This window comes from Sciurus carolinensis, chromosome 17 (assembly GCF_902686445.1).
Source record: "Sciurus carolinensis chromosome 17, mSciCar1.2, whole genome shotgun sequence".
Taxonomy (NCBI): domain Eukaryota; kingdom Metazoa; phylum Chordata; class Mammalia; order Rodentia; family Sciuridae; genus Sciurus; species Sciurus carolinensis.
This window is the reverse complement of record NC_062229.1, coordinates 2,319,768-2,335,630: the sequence shown is the minus strand read 5'-3', so window position 1 is coordinate 2,335,630 and position 15,863 is coordinate 2,319,768. Positions and strand designations below refer to the sequence as shown.

At 62.7% G+C, this 15,863-nt stretch overlaps 1 protein-coding gene across 13 annotated transcripts; it reads left to right on the top strand.

Moving 5' to 3' along the window:
• Window positions 1-8,154: 8,154 nt before the first annotated feature.
• Sirt6 (sirtuin 6) lies at window positions 8,155-15,601 on the top strand. 13 transcript variants are annotated; one of them, XM_047532585.1, is made up of 11 exons: window positions 8,446-8,464; window positions 8,747-8,859; window positions 9,164-9,291; window positions 9,819-9,988; window positions 10,494-10,676; window positions 12,837-12,896; window positions 13,463-13,537; window positions 14,105-14,200; window positions 14,276-14,356; window positions 14,549-14,672; window positions 14,749-15,601. In XM_047532585.1, the coding sequence occupies exons 5-11, from the start codon at window positions 10,516-10,518 to the stop codon at window positions 15,088-15,090; spliced, it is 939 nt and encodes a 312-aa protein (XP_047388541.1). In that variant the 5' UTR covers window positions 8,446-8,464; window positions 8,747-8,859; window positions 9,164-9,291; window positions 9,819-9,988; window positions 10,494-10,515; the 3' UTR covers window positions 15,091-15,601. The 13 variants fall into 13 exon arrangements, with proteins under 13 accessions (XP_047388534.1, XP_047388533.1, XP_047388536.1 ...); XM_047532582.1 differs by having other exon boundaries at window positions 8,440-8,464; window positions 9,164-9,984; XM_047532586.1 differs by lacking the exon at window positions 9,819-9,988 and having other exon boundaries at window positions 8,447-8,464.
• Window positions 15,602-15,863: the final 262 nt, after the last annotated feature.

The window sequence follows — 15,863 nt, the reverse complement described above, 5'->3', positions numbered from 1 at the left end:
GCTCTGTCCCCTCCAGCCTCATTCCTCTCTCCCCTCTTCCCTCTGCTCCAGCCGCACAGGCTCTTCCAGGAGCCTCCAGCATAGCAGGCTGGGCCCTGCCCCACGCCCTTTGCAGGGCTGCACCTTCCGCCTGGAGCGCCCTCCCCAGACACTCACAGCTGGCTCTTAGGTTTCAGCCTCAAACTTCACCCCCAGAGCACGGCTCACCGTCACCTGCTGTCTTTCTGCGAGATGTACTACTCCTGAGCTCCCTCTGTCCCCATCCCTTCTCACCCGCCCCCAGGGATGTTAGCTGCACCAGCGGGGAAGCACTTGGGGTGTGCCTTGGTCGCTTGATCACTGCTGTGTCCCCACTACCTGGCTCAACAAATATGCACCAGCCTACCATTTAGGGGAGAGGAGGCTTCAGCCAGCAAGCATTTACCAAGTGCCTGCTGGAGGCCAGACAGTTGTCGGCCAATTCCTGCCTGTGGCTTCACACGAGGCTGACATTTCAGAAGCCCCGGGGAGGGCTGGGTGGGCGGAGGGCAGATTCCGGGGAGGGGGCAACCCGGGTTACATGGGGGTAGCAGAAAGTGCTGGACAGAAATCAGTAGCTGTGGGGCTCCCAGAGAGGCAGAGGTTGGGGTGATCTGGTCTTTGGGGGACATGTTCATCACCAAGTTGGGGTCCTGAAAAAGGACCATCTTCCACGAGGGGAGATGGACAGTTAACTCAAACCCCATCAGTGCAGCGGGGCCTGGTGGGCATCCAGGGAACATGCCCAGTGGTGACCGGCTGGGGTAGAGGCCAGGGCTGGTGAGATGACCCCGAGGCAAGGACTTTGGGAGCCCGGGGCAAGACTTTGGGGGCCAAGGGCTGAGCAGGGAGCCCCAGTGCTTAAGGAGAGGAGGAGCTGGCCAGGGAGAGGCCTCTGGAAGGAGGAGCCAGGAGTGAGTGGCAGGATGAGTGACACTTCCAGGAGGGGGGTGGAGCCACCTGGGGACACAACTGAAAATTCACAAAGAAGAGGCAGCAGGAGAGGCTGGACCACAGGAGAAGGCCAGGCCTTCCGGGACCTGCAGAGCAGGGCCCTGCCGATGCTGGGGCGGGGCAGCAGCCAACGAGGGCATGTTGCACCAGCTATGTGACCGCGGGCCAGTCACTGCCCCTCTCTTGACACCAAGTTCTCAACTGCTCAATGGGACCAGACACCACAGAGCCAGGTCTCCCCTGGGCACTGGACTTGGGCCAGATGGTTCTCTGGGGTGGGCCTGCTGGGCACTGCAGAGTGCTGAGCAGCGTCCCTGCCTCCACCTGCTGCGTGCCAGGACCGGGGCTTCTCCAGTCAGGACAGCCACTGACATTGCCACCGGTCCCTGGTGACGGAGAGGCAGGAGTGTCCCCCTCGCCCCATTGAGACCTCAGGCTCAGAAGGGTGGCCTGAGGACTCTTAGCTGCCTGGGTGCTGACGGAGGGAGGGAGCGCAGCGGCTGGTGAGGAGCAGCTGGGACGTCACGCTTGGAGGGGGGATGACCCCAGGCATGTGCGGGAGGAGACTGGGTGGCTCTCCCAGCTCAGGCCTGGGATTTCCTTCACCCCCGTCAGCCCCTCCACCTGTCTTCCTAGATGCTGCTCGAGCTCAGACCACACTTGCCCCTCAGAGCCCACTGCAGTGTGCCAGGGGCACTGCTGTCTCCCAGGGCTCAGGCCAGGGCCCAGCATCACCTAGGCCCGTCACCCACATCTAAGGACTGGCACCCCCACCGGCTGCACTACATGGAATTTGCCATTTGGTGGCCACTGCCTTGGTCAGCTCTGCACGTCCTCCTGGTCTGCAGCGCCTGCGCTTGACCCCCTTCCTCCCTCCCCACCCGCCCCTGCAGCCAGCAGCCACTTCCTGAACCCGCCTAGCCTGTCTCTCCCCTGTGAGGTCCTCCTGGGACCTCACTCAGCACAAAGTGCTGGCAGCCACCCCACCCCTGCCTGCCCGGTTTTTAGACAGCCCCAAACAGCCCGACTGAGAATGCTTTTACACTTCCAGTGATTGGGAGGGAAATCAAAAGAATAATAATACGTCATTACCCGTGAAACGGATAAATTCACAGCTTAACCTCCATCAGTTAAGTTTTTTGGGGACAGAGCCAGCCCCATCCATTTACCATAGGCAGAGGCTGCTTTCAAGACGCAACCGCAGGGTGGAGGCTGGGCCCGGAAGCCAGAAACACTGCCTGGCCCGCTATAGGGAGAGTGTGCCCACCTGCGCTTCTAGCATCCTCTGCCGCCGCCTCCCTGAGCACCTGCCGGTCCAGGCCAGCCTGCCCCTGAGGTTCCCTTCCAGGTCCTCGAACCGCTGGGCGCCCCCTGCTGGCTTTGCCTGGTAGTTCCCTTTGCCGCCGCCCCGGTGCGGACCCTCCACTCCTGTCTCTGCGGAGAGCTCTTCTCGGGCTGCCCAGCGCCCCGGTTCCAGCCCCAGTACCACACGCACAGAGGTGAGCAGGGTGGCGTGTGCCGCCGTGAGGAAGCAGTCCGGAGGACTGCTGGAGCCAGGAGGTTACCCAGCCTGGGCAACAGAGAGACCCTGCCCCACACAGACACACCAAGTGCCCCTGGAGAATAAACGAGCGCAGGGCCTCCCAGGAAGCGTGGAGGTGTTGGCGTCTCCGCTCTCTACAAGCCCCAATCTTCCCACTCGGGAGATTTTCACGAAGCCTGAAAAAGGGCAGAAGGGCGGCGACAGACAGATCCCGTCTTTCGGATGGGGAAACAGGCGGGGAGGCAGCCCGGGAGCGCGGGGCAAGGAGCGCCCCCTGCCGGACCTTGAGAGGAAGGGCGGGCAGGGCGCAGGTGCGGCGGCGGGACGGGGATGCGCCGTCCGGGGGAGACCGCCTGGCCGTCCGCAGTCACCGGGGTTGACTTTCTTCCCTCGGGGCTGCTGAACAAAGGCGGAACTTGACTCCGGCTGTCTGCTGCGACACCGGAGAAGGGCAGGCGGAGGGTGGGCGGGCGGATGGCCAAATGCCCGGCCGAGGGGACGGGGACAGGGCTCCATCTGCCGCAGGGTCTCGCACCCCGCGCCCGGCCCTGCCCGCCAGCTCCCGCGCACTGTCCCCTCCCTGCCCGGCCCCCTCGCGACTCCGCGCCAGTTGCGAGGTCTCACCGCCTGCCCCACCGCGCTCCACCTTGGGCGCCATCGCAAACGTGCCAAAACACAGCCCCGATCCACATTAGGTGGCTCTTTGTTAGCTGTAGAAACTTTTTGCAAGACGTGATTTACATAAACTCCTGCTTTTGAAATTACGCGGTGGTACGGTTTAGTTTACCCCTGGCGAGGACTTCTTGGGAATTCCCGGGGAGAGGTGTGAACCCAATAATTCAACCAAACGGGAGGAAGAACTCGAGCATCCTTCCGCGGAGAGTGAAGCCGACCTGGTGCTGCGTTTTTAGGTGGCGAACGAGCCCTTCCTCCACTCCCTCTAGGTCTCCATTCATGCACGCCTGCCTGCACTCTCCCAGGCGCCCCATCGTCCAGGTTCACTCTGCCGCAGCCCGGGAGGCAGTTGTCTCCCAGTGTGTGACCCCAGCGGTTTCCTGGCTCCTTTTATTGCATTTACCTCTCTTTTGCGGAGCTGGGGATGGAACCCAGGGCCTTGTGCAAGGCTGCCTCCGCTGAGCTGCGCCCAGCCCCAGCAACTTCCTACGCCCCCTGAGCCTCCCTTCCCGGCCCACTACCACCGTCAAAGCGCCTTCCTCGCCGCGTTTGCAAAGCGCACCGCAGCTCTTCAGAGTATTTGAATTCAAATGCATAAAAATGAAAACCGGCTGGCTGGGGTTCCCTGGTTAGTACTGGGCTAGATGTGCCCGTCCGAGGTTCCATCCCAAGCACCGCCCCCAGGAAAAAACAAATAAATAAACTCAGTGGTGTTAACTTAAATTAAAAAATAATAATAATAAGTTAAAAAAAAAAAAAAGAACAGCCAGGTGCAGTGACACACGCCTGTCATCCCAGTGGCTCGGGAGACGGAGGTAGGGGCTGGGGATGTGGCTCAGGGGTAAAGCACCTTCGGGTCCAGTCCACAGTACCAAAATGAGCACCACTCGGAAAAACCAACAATAAAAATAAATAAAATAGTAAAATAGACTGGGACTGAGGGAAGCCGCAGAGGGTGTTGACACAACCAGAGTCCCCGTGAGTAGGAAGAGAGTCAAAGCCAGAGCCCCGCTGGTTCCCGGCCCCTTCCTCCTGCTCAGCCTCTCCCGCCTCAACTCTCCCCACACTTACTCCTGCCCAGAGAAGGTGCTGGTGATTCCCAGAGCCCCCAGGCAGGCCCAGCCCACTCCTGCGTGCTGTCCCCACACCGCTGGTGGGGAGGCTACACCAGGCAGAGGGAAGACCATGTCCTGGAGCCTGTGCCTCCTCTTAGCCACTTTGCCTGGTGACACGGAGAGGTGAGTTAGCCTCTCCAGGCTGGGCTTCCCGATCAGCGACAAGCCAAGTGGACCAAGGCCAGGCACAGAGGCGCTTGGGGAGGCTGGCTGCCCAGCGCGCTGAGGTGCTTCCCGTGGGTTCCTTCTGCCTGTGCCTTGGGGCAGCCCACATGCTGGCTGCACCCTGGGTCACCAGGAGGAGCCGGGGGATGGGCAAAGGGCCTCCCTCTCTGGGATTCAGGCCAAGGACGCAAGGGCAGCCAGCCCACCCCCACAGGCCCTGACCCCCTCTGCTCCCAATCTCTGCCCCGGTGTGGCTTCCTCCGGGGCTTCCTGACTACGCTCCTGCCTCCTGGGCCTGGAATCCTTCCCGCTATATCTGTCTCTGTGCCGCAAAATCCGCAACCCCTCTGGCCTCTCTCCTCTGATACCCGTCTCCCCACAGCTGTCAGCAATGCCTGGCAGGGTCCCTCGCCCTCTCCGAGGCCAATTCCTAGATTCGCATCCCATACGGACATCTGCTGAAGAAACGCTGGCAGGTGAGCTAAGGACTCTGAGAAACTGCGTCCTCAGAAGAGCCCCTGGTCGCCGTGGCTGGTAGGCCAGAGACCCTCCGCGGCACTACTGGAGGCAAACTGTGAGGGGGGAGAAGGTGCAAGGGGCAGCCACGGGGACAGGGAGAGTGTGGGAGGTCGGGGCAGCAGGGGCCAGTGGAGAGGACAGGAAGGCACAGTGGGCAGAGGCTAGAGGGCAATACCCTGACCCTGGGGTAGGGAGGAGCCCTCAAGAGTTCTGAGCATTGGGCCCTGGTCTTACCAAAGCTGGGTAAAGATAACCCCGATGAGGAGCAGGGGACCACGGTCAGAGTCCCACCGTGTCTTCAGCCAAGCCCGGGGAGGCAGGAGCCTTAGTTTGGGGTTGCTGAGCATCTGGGAACCCTCAGACTCACCTCTGTCTTCTTAAAACGAGCCCGAAGAGTCTTCATTGCCAGCGTCTGGTGTTCCTCCTTCTCCCAGGCCACCTGGGAAGGGCAGGGGTGGAATAGGGTGAGGGACACCAGTCCTGGTGGGTGGCAGTTTAGCTGCCTCCCCTCTGAAAGAGGACCACTTCCTCCACTTCTCCCTGGGCACTTCTGGCCCCTGGAGCAAGAAAGGGACCTGCTCCATCTCCTACCTGCTATGCATCCTTTGGCAGGTTATTTGCCCTCTCTGAGTTTCACCTCCCTCGTCTATAAAATGAGGGAGACAATTCTTTTTTTTTTTTTTTTTTTTGTACTAGGGATTGAGCCTAGAGGCAATCTACCACTGAGTCACACCCCAGCTCCCTTTTTATTTTTTATTTTGGACAGAGCCTCACAGAGTTGCTGAGACTGGTCTCAAACTTATGATCCTTCCACCTCAGCCTCCTGAGCAACTGGGATAATAGGTGTGACCACTGTGCCCGGCAATATTTTCTACTGGACCAACTGGTGGTCAAATTCCAGAGAGGTCCTTAGCATAGTCTGGCAAACAGTAGGGGCTCAGTAAAGGTACTTCAGCAGTACTTCATTTGGCTGTGCAGATCAAGTTGGTCTCCAAGCTTTTACCTGTGTGGTTACTGTTGTCAAGACTGACTTTCTTCCACTTCTCTGATAAACTCCTATTCATCCTTCACAACCCAGTTCCAAAATCCCATGCTTCAATCAACTTTGCCTCTCACTTCCAGGAAGGGCTCTGACTCCCGAAATTAGCAGCCCTCCCCGAGCTGGGTCTCTTCGTCTGCCTCTGCCCTGGCTCGGCTGGGAGGCAGGGCTGGGCTGGTCCTGCCCCAGCAGGGGCTTCTGGAGCACTGGCCCCAGGGCTGAGGCCCCTCTGCAGTGAGAGAACCTCCTCACAGCTCAGCCCCTAGGTCAGTCTGTTCCCTGGGCCAATGGTAGCCCCTTGCACATCAGGGGTCTGAGCAATGGCCACGTGCCTGCACGTGCACAGGCCTGGTCCCTTCCGTGCACCCGTGGCTGAGGCGGCCAGGCAGGAGCAGCTGGAGGGGTTGCCAGTGTGCAAGGGGCTCCTGGAGTCCTGGATGGGTCCCCTTGGAGGCGCTTCCTCGTCTGCCCTCCAGCAGGGAGCGGTGCAATCGCCTGCCCACCACTCCCCCAGTCCTCCCGCTGCTGGGCGCCGGTGCACGTCCACTCTCCCACCGTGAGCTGGCCCCTCGCCAGCCCCACTCACGCATCTCGTCATGGTGCCTCAGCACCCTCAGCCATGCTTCACCACAGGTCCATCCCGCCGTCCAGCCACCATCTCCCTCCCCACCATCTCCACACCCAGCTGCCCACCTGCCGCCTGGCCATCTGTTCACTCTCACCCACCCACCGGTTCTTCTAGTCACCCCTGCACCAAGCGCACTGCTCACTCACCACCGCCCCCCGCCCATTCCTGCATCCCACCCAAGTGGGCGTGATAAGACAGCAGGAGAGAGGCCCGCGCCTTGCCTGGGCAGGAGGGGGTCAGCAGCCGGGGACAGGCAGGGCCCTCTGATTTTAGGGAGCGGCTTCCTGGAAGAGATGATGGTAAGCAAGGAGAACGTGGTGGGCAGCCAGGATGCGACAGGACAGGCGTCTCCAGCCAGGTATCGCCCGCGGGAAGGCAGTGCTAGGAACGCGCACGCAGGTGTCGGGGCTCCTTGAGGCTGGAACTCCCACGAGCCTCTCCCTTCTCCCCCAGGGCTCCTGGCCCTACGGGAGCCTCTACCCCGGGCCTCCCTCACTCTCTTCCTCTCCTACCTCCTGCAGCTCCAGGGCCCTGCGCCCAATGCGGCTCCGGTTACCCACTTCCAGCTGGGCCACGAGCTCGCACCGACAGCTTCCAGCGCTTGCTCGGCTCTGAAACCTGATCAGCTCTGAGCGGCAGGCGCCCCAAGGGGCTGGGGATGTGCTGAGGGAGGAGACGGGCTGGCAGTGGGCTGCCTGTTGGCCAAAGGGCCCGGAGGGAGGAATCGAGGCTCTTCCCTCTCACCCCGGAAGGCTCAGTTTCTGGAAGGAGCTGCTCTACCTCTCCTCCCAGCTTCTCCCCTGGATCCCTGGGTCCCTGCTACCAGGAACACTCACCGGCCCCTCGTGTCACCCCCATGCACCAACTCTGCCATCCCCTTGCTACTCAGTCTTCAGACCTTTGCTGCAACAACCCTCCTCCACGCGGCCCTCCCAGAAGTCCCCAGGCTGGGCCGGGTGTGCCTCTGAATCCCCTCCGGGCTCTGTGCCCTCTGCGTCCCCATCACACCCAATCACAAGGTGTCACCATTGCCTGGCCATAATTTGTGTCCATCGCCAGTGAGAAGGGTAAGGTCGGTGTGCTACAGCAAGGACTGCAGAGCCCTCAAGCCACCGGCCCATCGACCAGGAACAGTTTCTCCTCATGGTGCAGTGATGGCCTGCCCTGCTGAAGCTGCCCTGGGTGGCCTTCAGACACCTCAGTGATCTTGAGACCCTCCCTTGCACAGGGGTCCTGGGTCCCTTTTCTATGGCACTGTTCTCATGAAGTTTCCTAGTATGTAAAAAGGGGGGAGTGGCTTTGATCGCTCGTTCCCTCATTTTGGGGGTGATTGGAGCACTCTCATGTGAGTGGTTTCCCACCGGGGTCACTGCGCAGCCCTGCCAGGCCCCAGGGACCCACATAGCCAAGTAGCTGCTCTCTTCCAGCACTAAAGATGGCGCCTGCGGCGTCACTAGCTGCCCCTGCGCCTGCGGGAAGTGGTGGGGCGGAAGGCGGTGCCCTCCTCCGCGGCTCCATTTCCGGCGGAAACAACCTCAACAAGGGAAACTTTATTGTTCCGTCGGGACGGCGACGATGTCGGTGAATTACGCGGCCGGCCTATCGCCGTATGCGGATAAGGGCAAGTGCGGCCTCCCCGAGGTAAGAGCGGCGGGGTCCCCAGAGGCCGTCCCCACGGCCGCGGGCTGGGAGGGGCCGGACGGTTGCGGGGCATTGTGGGAATATCAGGAGGCACCCCGGCTAGACAATGGGAGGGACTTCCCAGGGAGGCGGGAACGGGACAGAGAAAGGGACCCGAGTCGGGGAAGGTCTGCCCGGCTGATGGGAGAGAAGGGGGATGTGATTCCAGCGGAAGAAACGGCAGGGCAAAGGCGGGAGGCCGGCATAAACACACCAAGCCAGACCAGGACTCAAATGCCGGGCTGGGAAGTTGGCACTTGATCCGGGGGGAATGGGAAGGGTTTTGAGCGTGGGAGGGGCCTGGATGGCACGTGGCAGAGAGATCCGTCCAGCCCCACAGGAGGCGTGCAGAGGAGGTGTCCTCTCCACACTGGTGGGACCTGGGCTCTGAGCGACTCCTCTCCTTACAGCGTCCTGGAAAGGCGGTCCGTTCCGTGGAGTGGGGTCTTCAGGACCCCTGCTCCTGGGACTGCTGCCGTCCACTCTGCTGCAGGAGGTCGCACTGAGCAACCACTGTGCCCAGGTGTGCTCTCGGTGTTGGGGGCAGAGCAGGCAGCGAGACAGACTGGGCCCCCTCCTTCCAGCGGGGAGGCATCACCGGTGCCGGAGCCCCACAGAGGCGAAGGGGGAGCCTTTTGGGCACAGGGAGCACCTGACCCCAGGGAGATGGGAGCCATGGAGGGCTGTGGGCAGAGGAAGAACCGCGAGCACAGGCTGCGTTTTACTGTCCATTCTCCTCCCTGGGGTGCGGCGGGTCAGGTCATCCTGTGGCCTGACCCTTCCACTCCGGGGTCTCGTTTTGACCTGGCCCTTCTCTCACTGGACAGGTCTTCGACCCCCCGGAGGAGCTGGAGCGGAAGGTGTGGCAGCTGGCCAGGCTGGTCTGGCAGTCCTCCAGGGTGGTGTTCCACACGGGGGCTGGCATCAGCACCGCCTCCGGCATCCCCGACTTCAGGTCTGAGTCCGAGGGACACCGGGCAGGGCCCGCCACCCACCAGGTCCATCCTATGCCCCCAGACTGGGTGCCGGGTACAGGGAGGAAAGACCCCTGGGTGCAGAGAGCTCCCTTGAAGCCACAGCAACTTTCCTGTCCCCCACCGGCCAGAACCTGGTCCCCTGACCTTGCCCAGCTGCAAGGGGTGCTGGGAAGTGTGGTCTCCTTCAGACCGCACACTGAGGGGCAGCGTGCCTGGTCACACCAGGGTTCCGTTGCCCAGGGACAATCAGCTCTGTACTCCCCGGCAACGAGGACAGGGTCAGGCAAGCAGCTTCGCCTTGGCGAGCCTCAGTCTCCTCTTCTGGGGACGTGAGACCAGGTGCTACCTAAACTGGCCCCCGAGTCCAGCAACTACCTTAGACACGAGTCTTGTTGCTGAAGAGCAGGAGTCTCAGACTGGTGGCCCCGTAGTGGCCGAGCCTGTACCCTTTTCCAAGGAGCAGGAAATTGCCTTCATTTCTCTTCCTGAGCTTCCTGGGCCCCAGGCCCAGATTCTCCCAGGACAGTGGATCCTGAGGCCTGAATCATTCCCACCCGGCTCCCGCTGCCACGTTCCAGTGCCCGCACGGCGGGAGGGGAGCCCTCCTGACCCGGCCCTCCCTTCCTGCTCCCGCCGCAGCCCCCGGGCCCCTCGGCTTTCCCCACACCCAGGCAGGTGCCAGCCCCCCAGCACTCACCCTGGTCTGAGTGACCTTCCTTCCCTCCCCTCCCACACCCCCACGGAGCCAGCTCTGCTGCTCCCCAGCTCCGGGTCCCTCCCTGTGGCCCAGTACTGACCCTGCTGGGCTTGAGGGCCAGAATCCACCTGTCTCCCCCATAAGATCCCTAAGATGGGGCAGGGCTTCGGTCCACTGGGACCCCAGCATCACGGGGGGTGGGGGGGACAGGCTCCGTGGAGGCAGGAGGTGTTGGCGGAGCTGCAGGGTCAGTTCCTGGTCCTGTGCCCCCTCCCTGGCTCCCTGACCACCCCCTTCCCTTCCTGTCTCTGTTTTCTCTCTCTCTCTCTCTCTCTCTGGTTTCCCTGTGCTGTTTTCTGTCCGATCTGCTCTGTCCTCTGATTTTCCTGCCTGTCTCTAAATCTTTCTGTCACCGGCTCCGACTGCGGCTCCTTCACTGTGCCCTCCCCATTCCCTCCAAACCCTCCCACCTGCCACCCTCAGGGGTCCCCGCGGCGTCTGGACCATGGAGGAGCGGGGCCTGGCCCCACAGTTCGACACCACCTTTGAGAGCGCGCGGCCCACGCAGACCCACATGGCACTGGTGCAGCTGGAGCGCGTGGGCCTCCTGCGCTTCCTGGTCAGTCAGAACGTGGACGGGCTGCACGTGCGCTCCGGCTTCCCCAGGTAACTCCGACCAGCCTGCCACGAGCCAGGGCCCCGGCACATCGGCTGCCCTCAGGCCCCTGTCCCTAGGTCTTCTCAGCCGCTGGGAGGGGCTGCCCCTCAGAGCAGTCTCGCTGGGTGGAGGCAGAATGCCCCAGGTGTGGTTGCCCCAGGTCTGACTGCCCCAGGTGTGGCTGCCCCAGGTCTGACTGCCCCAGGTGTGGCTGCCCCCAGTGTGGCTGCCCCAGGTGTGGCTGCCCCAGGTCTGGCTCCCCCAGGTGTGACTCCCCCCAGGTGTGGCTGCCCCAGGTCTGGCTCCCCCAGGTGTGACTCCCCCCAGGTGTGGCTGCCCCAGGTCTGGCTCCCCTCAGGTGTGACTCCCCTCAGGTGTGACTACCACAATGTGACTCCCCTCAGGTGTGACTCCCCTTAGGTGTAGTTCCCTCTGATGTGACTCCCCTCAGGTGTGACTCCCCTCAGGCATGACTCCCCTCAGGTGTGACTGCCGCAAGTGTGACTCCCCTCAGGTGTGACTATCGCAAGTGTGACTCCCCTCAGGTGTGGCTCCCCTAGGTGTGACTCCCCCAGGTGTGACTCCCCTCAGGCGTGACTCCCCTCAGGCGTGACTCCCCTCAGGTGTGACTACCGCAAGTGTGACTCCCCTCAGGTGTGACTCCCCTCAGGTGTGACTCCCCTTAGGTGTAGTTCCCTCTGATGTGACTCCCCTCAGGCATGACTCCCCTCAGGCGTGACTCCCCTCAGGTGTGACTACTGCAAGTGTGACTCCCCTCAGGGGTGACTATCGCAAGTGTGACTCCCCCAGGTGTGGCTCCCCCAGGTGTGACTCCCCCCAGGTGTGACTCCCCCAGGTGTGACTCCCCTCAGGCATGACTCCCCTCAGGTGTGACTACTACAAGTGTGACTCCCCTCAGGTGTGGCTCCCTCTGATATGACTCCCCCTAGGTTTGACTCCCCCCAAGTGTGACTCCCCTCAGGTGTGGCTCCCTCTGATGTGACTCCCTTAGGTGTGGCACTCTCAGGTGTGGCAGGGGGCAGGGCAGGTCTGAGCCTGCAGCTTGCGGGGTTTCAGGTGCTGTGCTCTCTGGTGCTGAGGATGGAGCCAGGCCCCCGCCACCCCGCAGCCAGACCCCTTCCCCCCTCCCCGTGCCAGGTGATAGGAGGCCCCCTCCCTGCTGTGCCTCGTCCTTGCCTGTGGCTACGTGGCTGTGCGAAGCTCCTGGTGGCCCTGTGGGAGCCTCTGGGCGAGGAAGGTCCTCGTGCTGTGGCCAGTGCGTTTCCACAGCTCCCACCCTGGATCTTTGCCAGGGTGGAGACACCAGGCGGCCTCTTGGGCACAAGCTGCACCCAGTCCCCCCACACAGGTGTTCCCTTATTGAGCACCTACTGCGTGCCACGCTTGTCCAGGGGTGGGACGTGGGCAGGGGCAGGCAGACAGCACTGTCCCCTGCCTCCCTGGGGTCTCTGCGTGGTGGGGCAGAAGCGGGCAGAAAGCAGGGTCAGCGGATCAGGTCAGCTGGAGGTCGCCATTCTGGAGAACGCGGGGTGGTGGGGGCAGCTGTGGCCCTGAAGGGAGGTGAGCAGGGCTCCTCTGGCGGTGGCGCTGGAGCAGGGACACCCCAGGCGGAGAGGGAGGCCTCTCGTTTGGGACCTGCGATGTCCCAGGACTTGGACGTCATTGTCCTATTTCACAGAGGGACTGAGGCAGACAGGTTAAGTGGCTCGCTCATGGCCACTGAGCTGGAAAGTGATAGCAACAGGTTCGCTCTCACATCCCTGCCCCCAAAACCTGTGCTCCAGGGTCACGCATGCCATGTTTCTTTCATCGCCCCCTGGGAATCGGAATCCTGTCCTTTAAACCCCGTGACCCAGCAGGCTCCCTACACTTGTGGAAGCGGGCAGGCATTTTATGAAGAGAATGGCTGCCCATCTGCAGAGGTGGGGTCAGCCACGAGGTTAATGATTCCTCAGGCACAGGAAGGTTAGGCCACCTTCTCAGGGATACACAGCACATGGATGAGGGAACCAGAAGCTAGCGGATGTAGGTAGATCTTATAGATGCAGGGCCAGGGAAGGCTTCCCAGGGGAGGGCCTAGCCCCAGGCCCCAAGCCTGGGAATCCAGGAAGGCCCCACCAGCAGGCCTCTTCCTTCCTCTTCCACAGAGACAAGCTGGCTGAGCTGCACGGGAACATGTTTGTAGAAGAGTGTGTCAAGTGCAAAACGTGAGTGTCGGCGGGGCGAGGCGGGGCCATGCTCTCTGTGCGTGCGGGGGCGGGGGCCATGCTGTCTATGCGGACGGGGGCGGGGCCAGGTTGGCTGTGCGTGTGGGGGGCGGGGCCAGGTTGGCTGTGCGGGCGGGGGGCGGGGCCAGGCTGACTGTGCGTGCAGGGGGCGGGGCCAGGTTGGCTGTGCGGGCGGGGGCGGGGCTAGGCTGCTGCAGTCTAGGAGAGATGGTGAAGGTGACCAGACGTAGAGGGCCTGTGAGTCTAGAATGATGCTCCCAGAAACCCAGGGGCAGGGGACGAGTGGGCACAGCCTCGGGAGAGCTGGGGGGCCTCTTTCCTGGGGCCGCTATTGCCACAGTGTGTGGCTTCGAAGAATAGGTGTGCTCACACTGCAGTCGCGGTGCCCGCAGGGCCGCGCTGCACACTGCCGGGCCCTCCTGCCCTCTCAGCTTCTGGTGTGGCCGTAATCCTGGGCTCTGCAGCTCCTCCCTGTGGCCCGGCCTCTGCCCCCATGGTCAAGGTTACATGGCCGTCTCCTCTGTGTGTCTTCTCCCTTCTTGAAGGACCAATCGTCCACCCTCCTCCACTAAGACGTTGTCTCAACTAACTACAGCCACAGTGACCCCACTTCAGACAAGGTCACCCTCTGGATTACTGGGCTTAAGCTTTCAGCATGTCCTCTTGGGTGATACAGTCCAGCCCACAACAGGGAGTGACCCCCACTCTGGGCAGCTGACCTTCGGAGTTGCAAACCTCCTGCCCTTTGCTCTGACCCTTGAGCTGTCTGTGGGCCATGAGCCGCTTCCAGAGCTGCAGTGTTTGGGTTTGGTTTTGGTTTTGTGGTGCTGGGATGGACCCAGGGCCCCACTTGCTCATGCTAGGCAAGCGCTGACCACTGGGAAGCCCCGCCTCTGGGAGGTGAATCAGCGTGGCACCTTCCACTCCCTGAGCTGTCACTGGGCTCCTTCGCAGGAACCTGCCGAAAGCCCACCTGTTGCCCGTGCCTGGGTGCCTGTGGCATCCTGTCCCAGGCGTCCCAGAAGGGCCCTCCTTCCTGGCTTGTGAGCTGTTCCTTCCTGCTCTGGTTCTGGTCGCAGTGTCCCCGCTTCCCTGAGAGAACATCTCAGTAAAAGCACAAGCACTTCCCAGGGAAGCTCAGGGGGCTCAGGAGACCCCTTGTCCTGCTTCCTTTCTCCCTGGTGCAGGCAGTATGTCCGGGACACAGTTGTGGGCACCATGGGCCTCAAGGCCACCGGCCGGCTCTGCACCATGACCAAGGCAAGGGGGCTGCGGGCCTGCAGGTGAGTGACCCTCCCCCCTGCCTGGCCCTGGGGGGCAGGTGAAGAACTGGCTGACTCCCTCCCCTGCCCTCACAGGGGGGAGCTGAGAGACACCATCCTAGACTGGGAAGATGCCCTGCCTGACCGGGACCTGGCTCTTGCCGACGAGGCCAGCAGGTGTGACCCCGATGCACCTGTGGTGAGGGTGGGCGACTGGGGAGTGGGGCAGAAAGCCACCAACCCACACGGGACAGGGGCTCCAGTCGGCTCTGAGTGCCCAGCAGGCATGGAGGTGGGCAAGCTGGACTCCCACCTGGCAGGAAGCGGGCTGGCACGGGCACTGGACTGAGCCCATGCTCCTGGCCCCAGGACCGCCGACTTGTCCATCACCCTGGGCACCTCCCTGCAAATCCGGCCCAGTGGGAACCTGCCGCTGGCCACCAAGCGCCGGGGAGGCCGGCTGGTCATCGTGAACCTCCAGCCCACCAAGCACGTAGGTGCCGAGCCCAACCCTGCCCAGGGCCCCGCACCGCACCCTTTGCCCCCACCTGACCCTTCTCGCCCTGCAGGACCGTCATGCTGACCTGCGCATCCATGGCTATGTGGACCAGGTCATGACCCGGCTCATGAAGCACCTGGGGCTGGAGATCCCCGCCTGGGACGGGCCCCGTGTGCTGGACAGGGCCCTGCCACCCCTGCCGCGCCCTCCCACTCCCAAGCTGGAACCCAAGGAGGAGCCCCCTAGCCGACTCAGTGATCCAGTCCCCGCCGACCCCAGGCAGGAGCCTAGCATGGAACCCTGGACCCAGCACAACGGCTGCAAGCCCACCAGCCCCAAAAGGGAGCCGCCAGGCAGCCCCGCCCCCTGCAGGCCGCCCAAGAGGGTGAAGGCCGAGGCGACTCCCAGCTGACCAGGGCCACAGACCGGGGCTTCTAGAAACCATGGACTCCTTTTCTTACATCTCACTATCACCTGTATCTGTCCCTTGGGGACCTCAGGGCACTGAAGCAGGACTCCAGACCCAGGTCAGGTGGGCCCTCCACTGTGGGGGTGGCTCTTGGGCCTCTCTGATGAACCCGGGAAGAGCCAGCCTGCAGAGCCAGCCCCGGGCCTGCTGCCCCTCTGCCCCGGCCTCCAACTCAGGACTTCGGGGGAGCGGGTGGCTCGACGCCCTCCTCCCTTCTCCAGCGTAAATGGGGATGAGCTCCCTCGGCCCTCGGGTCCCCCTGGGATGCTGCACACTCCCCACTCCTCTTCCGCTCTTGATCTGTCTCCAAAGCCGCCTTCAGGGACCCTCCCCGAGGGAAGCCAGACCTCCCCCCGGACTGCAGGGCTGCGGGGAGAGGGCCCACCTGGCCCCGCGACGTCTTCGATGCAATAAAAACAGAACTCCTTCCTTGCACCTGAGCTTGTTTCGGTCCCTTCATGCAGCAGTAGGGAGGCCCAGAGAAGGGATAAGTCCCGCCCCCTGCCCCACCCGCCCATTCCGAGGCCCGGCACTGGCTGGGCGCGGCCAGGGTGGTGGGTATAGTCTTCCTTTGCAGGATCTTCTTTGATTTTGCCCTCTGCCGCCAGATCTGGCGCCTGCGCACAGCCTGCAGGGTGGGGGTGGGGCTGGGGCAGGTTCCATCCTCCTGCCTTGCCTGTGACCTGGGCCTGGTCACTTCCGATGCTTCGCTTTTC

What these genes read in the sequence shown, in the direction of transcription:
- Sirt6 (XM_047532577.1), top strand. Translation starts at nt 8,266, where the DNA reads ATGCGGATAAGGGCAAGTGCGGCCTCCCCGAG. An exon ending in GCAAGTGCGGCCTCCCCGAG is followed by an intron (nt 8,298 to 9,163) that starts GTAAGAGCGGCG and finishes CTCACTGGACAG; the next exon opens with GTCTTCGACCCCCCGGAGGA. An exon ending in AGGGGGCTGCGGGCCTGCAG is followed by an intron (nt 14,201 to 14,275) that starts GTGAGTGACCCT and finishes CTGCCCTCACAG; the next exon opens with GGGGGAGCTGAGAGACACCA.